We start from the raw sequence: 15,941 nt of genomic DNA, 5'->3' as shown, positions 1-15,941 counted from the left end.
TCAGCAGAGGTAATGGTATATAAATAAGAGTATATCGTCGATCTGAAAAGGGAGGTAAGAGATGAATCTCTACGACCGATAACAGAGAACCTATGAAATAGACCCCGTAGAAGGAGATCACTGCATTCAAATAGGCAATACTCTCCTCACATCCCTCTGACATTCACTGCACGCTGAGAGGAAAACCAGGCTCCAACTTGCTGCGGAGCGCATATCAACGTAGAATCTAGCACAAACTTACTTCACCACCTCCATAGGAGGCAAAGTTTGTAAAAACTGAATTGTGGGTGTGGTGAGGGGTGTATTTATAGGCATTTTGAGGTTTGGGAAACTTTGCCCCTCCTGGTAGGAATGTATATCACATACGTCACTAGCTCATGGACTCTTGCTAATTACATGAAAGAAATATGTTGTCTTGAACCTCCTCTATTAAACCATTGCCTTCCAATACCTACTGGTACTAAAGACCAGAGTGTGTCTCAGAGACCACCGGAGAAAGCAGGAGCCATCTCTGAAAGGTACTTACAATCAGCTTCTATTGTTTACCGAATCCGTACGGAGCCACATTGAGCTGCCACTTCACCTCCCACTACCACCCTCAAGCAAGAGGCAGCAAGACATATTAAAAGGGACTAAATCTAGTACTTGAGATGGCGAAGGTGCTCTCTATATAGACAAAGGATAACACATGGATCCGATAGCCGCATAATGCTTAATTATCACTCTGCTTTACTGCCCACATATAAGATTGACTATCCTTCTAACAGGACAGACCCGAGTTCACTTTTTACATAAAAGACTAATTATGAAGGGCAGCGGACTGGAAATAGTGTATTTGCCATTATTTGTTTATAACATTACCTAATTGGGGGGGGGGGGGGCTATTTAGATGCTCTCGTTAGGGTTCTTTACTTCCTTTTACCACTTCAATGAACGGAGGATAGCTTTAGAAAGATGAATAATTGCTTGACATCAGGTATAGTAACCAGTTTAATCCAGATAGATTTCAACCCTCAGTTCACTATCTCTACCTTTTCTTGCTGCTCTATCACTTGTTTTTTCTCACGTTATCACATTGATGGGAAGTTATTTCTAGGACGTTAAATAACTGTTTACATGGCCTTCGCCTGGGGCCACAGAGAAGGTCAGAAACTTTAAATTTTAGATATTGCATGTAAAAGAATCTTACTTGCCCCAATGTTATAGAGAATTAATGAGAGAGAAACTCCTTGACGCATCAGAAATAATGATTAATTACACAAATCGTTGCTTAGTCTCAACAGAGACAACTACACTTTAATATCATATACCCCCCAGCTGTTAATATCCATTATGCAGATTGCCATACTATAGCTGCTACCATTGAGAAGAGCCCCAAGGTGAAACATAAAAAAATATCATACTTTTATCCTCTTCCTATGCCTTCTAACATCTCTATTGGCCCCGGAATACCTGATCATTAGCCATTTTATTAACTAATAACTCAGTTGGGCCTTGCCCTTATCAATTTCCATTTACCATTTTGATATAAGCCCAATTAGATACGCAAGTGTTTTATTTAAAAATCCATGAGAGATCGAAATTACAAACATTTGGGCCCCATGAGAAAAACACTGATGTGCAGAGAATATTTTAAAGTGCTAAAGTTATGGGATATGATATATGATATATATTCTGGAAAAGATAGCACATTGTTTAATTATGATGAAACACAATATTGTATTCCTCTTGTTGGATGTTTTGTCCAACCACTGCATGATGTGTAACTTTATTTGATTTAAATAAAGCTTTGGAAAAAAAAACTAAAAAAAAAAAAATGAAACAATATTACCGGAATCTATGCCGTGAAACAAACACAGCCTCTCAAGTTTGACAGTCTTGTAGCATTGCTCCTGACATGGACTTGAGTGATGGAAGCAGGCAGTAAAACTCGTCAACACTGATTGCTTAGGAGCTGTTAATACAAGTCTGGATGGACTCACAGAGAGACTCTCCCTGCATCTCCAGACTAAGAAACATTTGTCAAGGCTCTCACTGAGAGGCTGACAAGACTACTTAAAACTCCAGTCCCATTTTGAAGGGTAGATACCCTCCGTAAGGAACAACCTCGTATCTTCTGACACTTCTCTTCCAACCTCCTGTGACGAAAGGCAAAGAATGACTGGGATATGAGGGAAGTAGGGGGGAGTATTTAAGCCTTTTGCTGGGGTGTCTTTGCCTCCTCCTGGTGGCCAGGTTCAGTATTTCCCAACAGTAAGGAAAGATGCAGTGGACTCTCCTCATATTAAGAAGGAAAAGGGGTAGACTAAGGAACTGTCCCAGCGATGTCTGTGGCCTGTGGCCACAACTCCAGAGAGGAGATTTAAATTACAGAGCCAGTACTCTCCTATGTCCTTTATGAAAATTGACGGTTGTACTTTATTGATTATGTTTCCATTACGTAGAAATGGAAGGTAAAGATGTGTGATAATTTATGATATTATCCTACTTATTAAATTAAAAGGCTATTATAGAGCCTATGGTAAACACCAGTGAATAAAACAGTATATAATTAATATTTGAAAATGTATAAATCTATCAACATGTCATATCAAATGAAAATATGAAGGCGTTGCTAAAAATAAATTGTGGGGAAAAAAAAATAACTCTATAATTGCTTTTTACAGTACAAATTATGATTCAAGTGTGACTAATGTTTTATAAAATTTGTCTGAAATATTTTAGAATCTTAATCACTGAAAGATGAAAAAACAAAGCATTACTATAAACCATTTTCACCATAAGTGAGTGTAATTATATTTAAAGCAATGTATGGAAAGATTAATCATACCATGCACACATCAGATTCCAAATCTAGTCCCCATTGCTGCAGTTCCTTATGGGCTCTCTCATTGCTCTTTATTCTCTTTAGCATTTTGCAAAGAGAAATATGATGCTGTTTTGGGCTCAGGTGGATTTGCTGTGAGATGTCCTGATTAAAAAAAGAAAATGAAAAGGATGAAAATTAGGACAGTCAACTTTCAAAGACAAAAAAACCCAAAATGTTTGCTTACCTGATAAATGTATTTATTTCCGGATATGGAGAGTCCACAACGTCATCAATTACTAGTGGGAATATCACTCCTGGCCAGCAGGTGGAGGCAAAGAGCACCACAGAAAAGCTGTTAAGTGTCAATCCCCTACCCACAATCCCCAGTCATTCGACCAAAGGGAAATTAAAAAAGGAATAACAAAAAGGTGTAGAGGTGCCTGAGGTTAAGTAAAAAAAAAAAACACGTCTTAAATAAGGGTGGGGTCATTGACTCTCCATATCTGGAAATAAATACATTTATGAAGTAAGCATACATTTTGTTTTCTTTCAAGATGACTAGGGAGGGAAAACAAGACAGGCAAACCTAAACAGCTTTAAGAACCTTTCTCCCAAAAGTAGCCTCAACAGAGGCTAAAGTATAAAATTTTGGAAAATCTGGAAAAAGTATGCAGATAGGACCAAGTTGGAGCCTTGAAAATCTGTACCACAAAAGCTTCATGTTTGAAAGCTCAAGAAGAGGAGACAGCTCTCGTGGAATGAGCTGTAATTGTCTCAGGAGGCTGCTGACAAGCAGTCTCATAAGCAAAACAGGTTATACTTCTGAACCAGAGGGAAAGAGAAGTAGAAGTACCCTTCAGACCTTTACACTTTCCAGAGAAACAAACAAACAGGTCAGAGGACTGGCGAAAATCCTTAGTTGCTTGAAAATAGAATTTTACAACATGCACAACATCAAAGTTGTGCAACAAACATTCCTAATGAGAAGAAGGGTTAGGACATAGAGACGGAACAACAATTTTCTAAATAATATTTCTATTTGAAACCACTTTAGGGAGAAATCCACATGAAAGATAAGGTAAGGTGAATCAAACTGCAAAGTCAAGAGCTCTGAGACTTTTCGATCAACAAGAAACAAAAACATCCAAGATAACAACTTAATATCTATGGAATGCATTGGCCCAAACTGAGCCTGCTGCAAAACTTTAAGAACAAGGTTAAGGCTCAAAGGAGGAGCAACAGGTTTAAATATAAGCCTGATTCTGAATGCATAAATATGTTCTTTCAGAGAACTGACTGGCAATCCTTTCTCCAGACCTTCCTGGAGAAAAAAGACACAATTCTAAGAATCCTGACCCTACTCCAAGAGTAGCCTTTAGATTCACACCAATAAAAGTATTTATGCCATACCTTATGGTAAATCTTACGAGTAACAGGCTTGCGAGCCTGGATCATGGTCTTAATGACCGACTCAGAAAATCCATGCTTAGACAGAACTAAGCGTTCAATCTCAAAGCAGTCAGCTCCAGAGAAATGAGATTTGGATGGAGGAATGGTCCCTGAATTAGAAGGTCCTTCCTCAGAGGTAGCCTCCAAGGAGGCAGAGATGACATCTCCATTAGGTCTGCATACGAGATCTTGCAAGGCCATGCAGGAGCTTTTAGAATTACCGGCACGCTCTCCTGGTTGATACGAGCAATGACTCGTGGAAGGAGCGCAAATGGAGGAAACAGGTATGCTACACCGAAATCCGAAAGAATCGCCAAAGCGTCCATCAGGACAGCCTGCGGATCTCTTGAACTTGAACTGTACCTTGGAAGTTTGGCGTTCCGCAGAGACGCCATCAGATCCAGCTCCAGAGACTCCCATTTGAGGGTTAATCTGGAGAACACCTACAGATGGAGAGCCCACTACCTGGGATGAAATGTCCGTCTGCTCAGCTTCCCAGTTGTAAAACCCTGGAATGTAGATGGCAGATAGACAACAATTGTGAGCTTTCGCCCACTTAATAATCCGAGCCACCTCCTTCATGGCTAAGGAAATCTGAGTTAATCCCTAGTGGTTGATGTAAGCCACTGAAGTGATGTTGTCCGACAGGAACCTGATAAACCGGGCTAAGGACAACTGAGGCCAAGCCATCAGAGCATTGTAAATCGCTCTCAACTCCAAGATATTTATGGGGAGAATAGACTCCTTCTGAGTCCATAGTCCCTGCGCCTTTAAAGAGTCACAGATTGCTCCCCAGCCTAACTGGCTGGCGTCCGTGGTCACAATCACCCAGGAAAGTCTCCGGGAGCATGTGCCCTGAGACAGATGCTCCTGAGAAAGTCACCACGAAAGAGAGTCTCTTGTCAACTGGTCTAGATCTATCCTCCGAGACAAATCCGAATGGTCTTTGTTCCATTGTCTGAGCATGCATAACTGCTGAGCTCTCAAATGAAATTGAGCAAAAGGGAATGATGTCCATGGAAGCGACCATAAGACCAATTGCATCCATACATTGAGCCACTGATGGCCGAACAGTAGACTGTATAGAGAGGCAAGATGAAATAATTTTGGATTTTCTGACCTCCATCAGAAAAATTTTCATAGATAGAGAATCTATTATAGTCCCAAATATTCTCTTTCCCAGATTCACTTTCCATCCGTGGGAACATAGAAATGACAACAACAAGATCACTGTAAGAGAGTTTGCTTGTTGAAAAGATGGCACCTGAACCAATATGTCGTCCAGGTAAAGTGCTATTGCAATTCCCCGGGACCTGATCACTGCAGAGAGAGCCCCCAAAACCTTTGAGAAAACTCTGGAAACTGTGACAATGCCAAACGAAAGAGCAACAAACTGAAAGTGTTTGTCTAGAAAGGCGAATCTCAGGACACTGTGATGATCCATGTGGATGGGAACATGAAGGTACACGTCCTTCAGGTCTATGGTCGTCATGAACTGACCCTCTTGGACCAAGGGAAAGATGGAACAAATGGTTTCTATTTTGCAAGACGTTACTCTGAGAAACTTGTTGAGACAGTTTAGGTCTAAAATAGGTTGAAAAGCTCCCTTTTTTGGGGGAACCACAAATAGATTCGAATAGAATCCTAGGCCCTGTTCCTGAACTGGAACTATCACTCCCAGTGATGAAAGGTCCTGAATGCAGTTCAAGGATGCCTCTCTTTTTATCGTCAGATAATCTTGAGAGGTGGAACCCAAAAACAGAGAAAGTCTGCCCCCCACTTGATATGATCCCGGATCGGGGGCAAACTCTTCATGCTGACTTAGACTCAGCTGCAGGTTTCTTTGATTGCTTCCCCTTGTTCCAAGACTGAGTGGGTTTCCAAGAAGACTTGGACTGTTCCTGTTTGGAAGAGGAAAAGACATTCCTTTGAAGTTACGAAAGGAATGACAATTGCTTTGACATCCTTTAGGTCTGTTCTTTTTGTCTTGAGGAAAAAACAGAATTTATGCTTACCTGATAAATTACTTTCTCCAACGGTGTGTCCGGTCCACGGCGTCATCCTTACTTGTGGGAATATCTCTTCCCCAACAGGAAATGGCAAAGAGTCCCAGCAAAGCTGGCCATATAGTCCCTCCTAGGCTCCGCCCACCCCAGTCATTCGACCGACGGACAGGAGGAAAAATATAGGAGAAACCATATGGTACCGTGGTGACTGTAGTTAGAGAAAATAATTCATCAAACCTGATTAAAAAAACAGGGCGGGCCGTGGACCGGACACACCGTTGGAGAAAGTAATTTATCAGGTAAGCATAAATTCTGTTTTCTCCAACATTGGTGTGTCCGGTCCACGGCGTCATCCTTACTTGTGGGAACCAATACCAAAGCTTTAGGACACGGATGAAGGGAGGGAGCAAATCAGGTTACCTAAACGGAAGGCACCACGGCTTGCAAAACCTTTCTCCCAAAAATAGCCTCCGAAGAAGCAAAAGTATCAAATTTGTAAAATTTGGCAAAAGTGTGCAGTGAAGACCAAGTCGCTGCCTTACATATCTGGTCAACAGAAGCCTCGTTCTTGAAGGCCCATGTGGAAGCCACAGCCCTAGTGGAGTGAGCTGTGATTCTTTCAGGAGGCTGCCGTCCGGCAGTCTCATAAGCCAATCGGATGATGCTTTTAAGCCAAAAGGAAAGAGAGGTAGAAGTCGCTTTTTGACCTCTCCTTTTACCAGAATAGACAACAAACAAAGAAGATGTTTGTCTGAAATCTTTTGTAGCCTCTAAATAGAATTTTAGAGCACGGACTACGTCCATATTGTGTAACAAACGTTCCTTCTTTGAAACTGGATTCGGACATAAAGAAGGTACAACTATCTCCTGGTTAATATTCTTGTTAGAAACAACCTTTGGAAGAAAACCAGGCTTAGTACGCAAAACCACCTTATCTGCATGGAACACCAGATAGGGCGGAGGACACTGCAGAGCAGATAACTCTGAAACTCTTCTAGCAGAAGAAATAGCAACCAAAAACAAAACTTTCCAAGATAGTAACTTAATATCTATGGAATGTAAAGGTTCAAACAGAACCCCTTGAAGAACTGAAAGAACTAGATTTAGACTCCAGGGAGGAGTCAAAGGTCTGTAAACAGGCTTGATCCTAACCAGAGCCTGAACAAATGCTTGAACATCTGGCACAGCTGCCAGTCTTTTGTGTAGTAAGACAGATAAAGCAGAGATCTGTCCCTTTAGAGAACTTGCAGATAATCCTTTCTCCAAACCTTCTTGTAGAAAGGAAAGAATCTTAGGAATTTTTATCTTATTCCATGGGAATCCTTTGGATTCACACCAACAGATATATCTTTTCCATATTTTATGGTAAATCTTTCTAGTTACCGGTTTTCTGGCCTGAACCAGAGTATCTATCACAGAATCTAAAAACCCGCGCTTTGATAGAATCAAGCGTTCAATCTCCAAGCCGTCAGCTGGAGGGAGACCAGATTTGGATGTTCGAATGGACCCTGAACAAGAAGGTCCTGTCTCAAAGGTAGCTTCCATGGTGGAACCGATGACATATTCACCAGGTCTGCATACCAAGTCCTGCGTGGCCACGCAGGAGCTATCAAGATCACCGAGGCCCTCTCTTGTTTGATCCTGGCTACCAGCCTGGGAATGAGAGGAAACGGTGGAAATACATAAGCTAGGTTGAAGGTCCAAGATGCTACTAGTGCATCTACTAGAGTCGCCTTGGGATCCCTGGATCTGGACCCGTAGCAAGGAACCTTGAAGTTCTGACGAGACGCCATCAGATCCATGTCTGGAATGCCCCATAATTGAGTTAGTTGGGCAAAGATCTCCGGGTGGAGTTCCCACTCCCCCGGATGGAATGTCTGACGACTCAGATAATCCGCTTCCCAGTTTTCCACACCTGGGATGTGGATCGCAGATAGGTGGCAGGAGTGATCCTCCGCCCATTGAATTATTTTTGTCACTTCTTTCATCGCCAGGGAACTCCTTGTTCCCCCCTGATGATTGATATACGCAACGGTCGTCATGTTGTCTGATTGGAATCTTATGAATCTGGCCTTTGCTAGCTGAGGCCAAGCCCTGAGAGCATTGAAGATCGCTCTTAGTTCCAGAATGTTTATCGGGAGAAGAGACTCTTCCCGAGACCATAGTCCCTGAGCTTTCAGGGATTCCCAGACCGCGCCCCAGCCCACTAGACTGGCGTCGGTCGTGACAATGACCCACTCTGGTCTGCGGAAGCTCATTCCCTGGGATAGATGGTCCAGGGTCAGCCACCAACGGAGTGAATCTCTGGTCTTCTGATCTACTTGAATCATTGGAGACAAGTCTGTATAGTCCCCATTCCACTGTTTGAGCATGCACAGTTGTAATGGTCTTAGATGAATTTGTGCAAAAGGAACTATGTCCATTGCTGCAACCATCAACCCTACTACTTCCATGCACTGCGCTATGGAAGGACGTGGAACAGAATGAAGAACTTTACAAGTGCTTAGAAGTTTTGACTTTCTGACCTCTGTCAGAAAAACAGAATTTATGTTTACCTGATAAATTACTTTCTCCAACGGTGTGTCCGGTCCACGGCGTCATCCTTACTTGTGGGATATTCTCTTCCCCAACAGGAAATGGCAAAGAGCCCAGCAAAGCTGGTCACATGATCCCTCCTAGGCTCCGCCTACCCCAGTCATTCGACCGACGTTAAGGAGGAATATTTGCATAGGAGAAACCATATGATACCGTGGTGACTGTAGTTAAAGAAAATAAATTATCAGACCTGATTAAAAAACCAGGGCGGGCCGTGGACCGGACACACCGTTGGAGAAAGTAATTTATCAGGTAAACATAAATTCTGTTTTCTCCAACATAGGTGTGTCCGGTCCACGGCATCATCCTTACTTGTGGGAACCAATACCAAAGCTTTAGGACACGGATGATGGGAGGGAGCAAATCAGGTCACCTAGATGGAAGGCACCACGGCTTGCAAAACCTTTCTCCCAAAAATAGCCTCAGAAGAAGCAAAAGTATCAAACTTGTAAAATTTGGTAAAAGTGTGCAGTGAAGACCAAGTCGCTGCCCTACATATCTGATCAACAGAAGCCTCGTTCTTGAAGGCCCATGTGGAAGCCACAGCCCTAGTGGAATGAGCTGTGATTCTTTCGGGAGGCTGCCGTCCGGCAGTCTCGTAAGCCAATCTGATGATGCTTTTAATCCAAAAAGAGAGAGAGGTAGAAGTTGCTTTTTGACCTCTCCTTTTACCGGAATAAACAACAAACAAGGAAGATGTTTGTCTAAAATCCTTTGTAGCATCTAAATAGAATTTTAGAGCGCGAACAACATCCAAATTGTGCAACAAACGTTCCTTCTTCGAAACTGGTTTCGGACACAGAGAAGGTACGATAATCTCCTGGTTAATGTTTCTGTTAGAAACAACTTTTGGAAGAAAACCAGGTTTAGTACGTAAAACCACCTTATCTGCATGGAACACCAGATAAGGAGGAGAACACTGCAGAGCAGATAATTCTGAAACTCTTCTAGCAGAAGAAATTGCAACCAAAAACAAAACTTTCCAAGATAATAACTTAATATCAACGGAATGTAAGGGTTCAAACGGAACCCCCTGAAGAACTGAAAGAACTAAGTTGAGACTCCAAGGAGGAGTCAAAGGTTTGTAAACAGGCTTGATTCTAACCAGAGCCTGAACAAAGGCTTGAACATCTGGCACAGCTGCCAGCCTTTTGTGAAGTAACACAGACAAGGCAGAAATCTGTCCCTTCAGGGAACTTGCAGATAATCCTTTTTCCAATCCTTCTTGAAGGAAGGATAGAATCTTAGGAATCTTAACCTTGTCCCAAGGGAATCCTTTAGATTCACACCAACAGATATATTTTTTCCAAATTTTGTGGTAAATCTTGATTGAATAATAAAAACTACAGTTAAACACTAAAAAACTCTAAGCCATCTCCGTGGAGATGTTGCCTGTACAACGGCAAAGAGAATGACTGGGGTAGGCGGAGCCTAGGAGGGATCATGTGACCAGCTTTGCTGGGCTCTTTGCCATTTCCTGTTGGGGAAGAGAATATCCCACAAGTAAGGATGACGCCGTGGACCGGACACACCTATGTTGGAGAAAATCCTCATTTCTAAGGAATCTATTAGTGTTCCCAAAAAGGGAACTCTTGTTGACGGAGACAGAGAACTTTTTTCTATGTTCACCTTCCATCCGTGTGATCTGAGAAAGGCCAGAACGATGTCTGTATGAGCCTTTGCTTTTGACAGGGACGACGCTTGTATTAGAATGTCGTCCAAGTAAGGTACTACTGCAATGCCCCTCGGTCTTAGAACCGCTAGAAGCAGTGGCTAACCCGAATGGGAGGGCCACAAACTGGTAATGTTTGTCCAGAAAGGCAAACCTTAGGAACTGATGATGTTCTTTGTGGATAGGAATATGTAGGTACGCATCCTTTAGATCCACGGTAGTCATAAATTGACCTTCCTGGATAGTGGGTAGAATCGTTCGAATGGTTTCCATCTTGAACAATGGTACCCTGAGAAATTTGTTTAGGATCTTCAAATCCAAAATTGGTCTGAAAGTTCACTCTTTTTTGGGAACTACGAACAGATTTGAATAAAATCCCATTCCTTGTTCCTTTATTGGAACTGGGTGTATCACTCCCATCTTTAACAGTTCTTCTACACAATGTAAGAACGCCTGTCTCTTTATTTGGTTTAAGGATAAGTGAGACATGTGGAACCTTCCCCTTGGGGGTAGTTCCCTGAATTCCAGAAGATAACCCTGAGAAACTATTTCTAGTGCCCAGGGATCCTGAACATCTCTTGCCCAAGCCTGAGCAAAGAGAGAGAGTCTGCCCCCTACTAGATCCGGTCCCGGATCGGGGGCTACTCCTTCATGCTGTTTTGTTAGCGGCAGCAGGCTTCTTGGCCTGCTTACCCTTGTTCCAGCCTTGCATCGGTTTCCAGGCTGGTTTGGGTTGTGAGGCATTACCCTCTTGCTTAGAGGATGCAGAATTAGAGGCCGGTCCGTTCCTGAAATTGCGAAAGGAACGAAAATTAGACTTATTCTTGGCCTTGAAAGGCCTATCTTCTGGAAGGGCGTGGCCCTTTCCCCCAGTGATGTCTGAGATAATCTCTTTCAATTCTGGTCCAAATAGAGTTTTACCTTTGAAAGGGATGTTAAGCAATTTTGTCTTGGATGACACATCCGCTGACCAAGATTTTAGCCAAAGCGCTCTGCGCGCCACGATTGCAAACCCTGAATTTTTCGCCGCTAATCTAGCTAATTGCAAAGCGGCATCTAAAATAAAAGAGTTAGCCAACTTAAGTGCGTGAACTCTGTCCATAACCTCCTCATATGGAGTCTCTCTACTGAGCGACTTTTCTAGTTCCTCGAACCAGAACCACGCTGCTGTAGTGACAGGAACAATGCACAAAATGGGTTGTAGAAGGTAACCTTGCTGTACAAAAATCTTTTTAAGCAAACCCTCCAATTTTTTATCCATAGGATCTTTGAAAGCACAACTATCCTCGATAGGAATAGTAGTGCGCTTGTTTAGGGTAGAAACTGCCCCCTCGACCTTAGGGACTGTCTGCCATAAGTCCTTTCTGGGGTCGACCATAGGAAATAATTTCTTAAATATAGGGGGGGGGACAAAAGGTATGCCAGGCTTTTCCCACTCCTTATTCACTATGTCCGCCACCCGCTTGGGTATAGGAAAAGCGTCGGGGTGCACCGGAACCTCTAGGAACTTGTCCATCTTGCATAATTTCTCTGGAATGACCAAGTTGTCACAATCATCCAGAGTAGATAACACCTCCTTAAGCAGTGCGCGGAGATGTTCTAATTTAAATTTAAATGTCACAACATCAGGTTCAGCTTGTTGAGAAATTTTTCCTGAATCTGAAATTTCCCCATCTGACAAAAAATCCCTCATGGCCACTTCAGATTGGTGTGAGGGTATGACAGAACAATTATCATCAGCGCCCTCCTGCTCTTCAGTGTTTAAAACAGAGCAATTGCGCTTTCTCTGATATGTAGGCATTTTGGATAAAATATTTGCTATGGAGTTATCCATTACAGCCGTCAATTGTTGCATGGTAATAAACATTGGCGCGCTAGATGTACTAGGGGCCTCCTGCGTGGGCAAAACTGGTGTAGACACAGTAGGAGATGATGTAGTATCATGTTTACTCCCCTCATCTGAGGAATCATCTTGGGCAATTTCATTATCTGTGGCAGTACTGTCCTTACTTTGTTTGGACGCTATGGCACAATTATCACACAAATTTAAATGGGGAGACACATTGGCTTTCATACATATAGAACATAGCTTATCCGAAGGCACAGACATGTTAAACAGGCTTAAACTTGTCAATAAAGCACAAAAAACGTTTTAAAACAAAACCGTTACTGTCTCTTTAAATTTTAAACAGAAAACACTTTATTACTGAATATGTGAAAAAGTATGAAGGAATTGTTCAAAAATTACCAAAAATAATTTTAACCCCTATACAGTCCCAGCTATAGCCTTTGCTGTGACCTAACCAAGCCCAGAGGGGAATACGATACCAAGTGACGCCTTCTAGAAACTTTTCCAGCTACTTTCAGATCCTCACACATGAATCTGCATGTCTTGCTCTCAAAAACAACTGCGCAGTAATGGCGCGAAAATGAGGCTCAGCCTACAACTGGGAAGGCCCTCCCTGACTGGAAAAGGTGTCTAACATAGACACCTAACGGTTTCCCCCAACTGAAGTTACTTCATCTCAACAGTCCTATGTGGAAACAGCAATCGATTTTAGTTACTGTCTGCTAAAATCATCTTCCTCTCACAAACAGAAATCTTCATCCTTTTCTGTTTCAGAGTAAATAATACATACCAACACTATTTTAAAAATAACAAACACTTGATAGAAGAATAAAAAACTACATTTAAACACCAAAAAACTCTTAACCATCTCCGTGGAGATGTTGCCTGTGCAACGGCAAAGAGAATGACTGGAGTGGGCGGAGCCTAGGAGGGACTATATGGCCAGCTTTGATGGGACTCTTTGACATTTCCTGTTGGGGAAGAGATATTCCCACAAGTAAGGATGACGCCGTGGACCGGACACACCAATGTTGGAGAAAAAGACCCATTTTCACCTGTAATATCAGAAATTATTTTTGCCAGACCAGGTCCAAACAAGGTCTTACCTTTGTAAGGAAGTGCCAGAAGCTTGGACTTAGAGGTAACATTGGCTGACCAAGATTTTAGCCATAATGTCCTGCGGGCTAGGACAGTGAAGACAGATATCTTGGCTCCTAGTCTAATAACTTGCATGGTAGCATCAGAAATAAAGGAAGTTAGTTTGAGAGCCTAAAACTTATCTAGAATCTCCTCCAAAGGAGTCTCTACCAAAATAGACTCAAACAAGGTGTCCCACCACTTAGATGCCACACTTGACACAGTGGCAATACAAACTGAAGGTTGCCATTGAAGACTTTGATGAACATACATTTTCTCCAACATTGGTGTGTCCGGTCCACGGCGTCATCCTTACTTGTGGGATATCTCTTCCCCAACAGGAAATGGCAAAGAGTCCCAGCAAAGCTGGCCATATAGTCCCTCCTAGGCTCCGCCCACCCCAGTCATTCTCTTTGCCGTTGCACAGGCAACATCTCCACGGAGATGGTTAAGAGTTTTTTGGTGTTTAAATGTAGTTTTTATTCTTCTATCAAGTGTTTGTTATTTTAAAATAGTGCTGGTATGTACTATTTACTCTGAAACAGAAAAGGATGAAGATTTCTGTTTGTGAGAGGAAGATGATTTTAGCAGACAGTAACTAAAATCGATTGCTGTTTCCACATAGGACTGTTGAGATGAAGTAACTTCAGTTGGGGGAAACAGTTAGCAGACTTTTCTGCTTAAGGTATGACTAGCCATATTTCTAACAAGACTGTGTAATGCTGGAAGGCTGTCATTTCCCCTCATGGGGACCGGTAAGCCATTTTCTTAGTCAAACAAACAGAATAAAGGGCTTAATATGGGCTAAAAAACTGGTAGACATTTTTTATGGGCTAAATCGATTGCTTTATTTGGGCATTTTATTCATATTTATGCTGACAATTTGCATTTATAAACTTGGGGAACGTTTATTAAACGGCAGGCACTATGTTAGACACCTTTTCCAGTCAGGGCCTTCCTAGTTGTAGACTGAGCCTCATTTTTGCGCCATTACTGCGCAGTTGTTTTTTGAGAGCAGGGCATGCAGATGCATGTGTGAGGATCTGAAATTTGCTGGAAAAGCTTTTAGAAGGCGTCAATTGGTATCGTATTCCCCTTTGGGCTTGGTTGGGTCTCAGCAAAGGCTATAGCTGGGACTGTATAGGGGTTAAATTTGTAAACGGCTCTGGTTCCGTTATTTTAAGGGTTAAAGCTCTGAAAATTGGTGTGCAATACTCTTAATGCTTTAAGACACTGTGGTGAAATCTGTGGTGAAATTTTGGTAATTTTTGAACAATTCCTTCATACTTTTTCACATATTCAGTAATAAAGTGTTTTCTGTTTAAAATTTAAAGAGACAGTAACAGTTTTGTTTTAAAAATTTTTTTGTGCTTTGTTGATAAGTTTAAGCCTGTTTAACATGTCTGTGCCTTCGGATAAGCTATGTTCTATATGTATGAAAGCCAATGTGTCTCCCCATTTAAATTTATGTGATAATTGTGCCATAGCGTCCAAACAAAGTAAGGACAGTACTGCCACAGATAATGAAATTGCCCAAGATGATTCCTCAGATGAGGGGAGTAAACATGATACTACATCATCTCCTACTGTGTCTACACCAGTTTTGCCCACACAGGAGGCCCCTAGTACATCTAGTGCGCCAATGCTTATTACCATGCAACAATTAACGGCTGTAATGGATAACTCCATAGCAAATATTTTATCCAAAATGCCTACTTATCAGAGAAAGCGTGATTGCTCTGTTTTAAACACTGAAGAGCAGGAGGGCGCTGATGATAATTGTTCTGTCATACCCTCACACCAATCTCAAGGGGCCATGAGGGAGGTTTTGTCAGATGGGGAATATTCAGATTCAGGAAAAAACAGAATTTATGTTTACCTGATAAATTACTTTCTCCAACGGTGTGTCCGGTCCACGGCGTCATCCTTACTTGTGGGATATTCTCTTCCCCAACAGGAAATGGCAAAGAGCCCAGCAAAGCTGGTCACATGATCCCTCCTAGGCTCCGCCTTCCCCAGTCATTCGACCGACGTAAAGGAGGAATATTTGCATAGGAGAAATCATATGATACCGTGGTGACTGTAGTTAGAGAAAATAAATCATCAGACCTGATTAAAAAACCAGGGCGGGCCGTGGACCGGACACACCGTTGGAGAAAGTAATTTATCAGGTAAACATAAATTCTGTTTTCTCCAACATAGGTGTGTCCGGTCCACGGCGTCATCCTTACTTGTGGGAACCAATACCAAAGCTTTAGGACACGGATGATGGGAGGGAGCAAATCAGGTCACCTAGATGGAAGGCACCACGGCTTGCAAAACCTTTCTCCCAAAAATAGCCTCAGAAGAAGCAAAAGTATCAAATTTGTAAAATTTGGTAAAAGTGTGCAGTGAAGACCAAGTCGCTGCCTTACATATCTGATC

At 42.3% G+C, this 15,941-nt stretch overlaps 1 protein-coding gene across 1 annotated transcript in view; it reads right to left on the bottom strand.

The window, feature by feature from the left end:
- Positions 1 to 15,941, bottom strand: part of PIWIL2 (piwi like RNA-mediated gene silencing 2) — a 1,312,150-nt gene that overhangs the window by 745,827 nt on the left and 550,382 nt on the right. Inside the window, exon 9 of the mRNA XM_053719412.1 lies at positions 2,831 to 2,971. Within this exon, the coding sequence (XP_053575387.1) occupies positions 2,831 to 2,971 (141 nt within the window). The remainder of the gene's footprint in view (positions 1 to 2,830; positions 2,972 to 15,941) is intronic.

The sequence above is a fragment of the Bombina bombina genome, chromosome 6, assembly GCF_027579735.1.
Source record: "Bombina bombina isolate aBomBom1 chromosome 6, aBomBom1.pri, whole genome shotgun sequence".
NCBI classification, from domain to species: Eukaryota; Metazoa; Chordata; class Amphibia; order Anura; family Bombinatoridae; genus Bombina; species Bombina bombina.
This window is presented reverse-complemented; position numbering and strand designations above follow the sequence as displayed.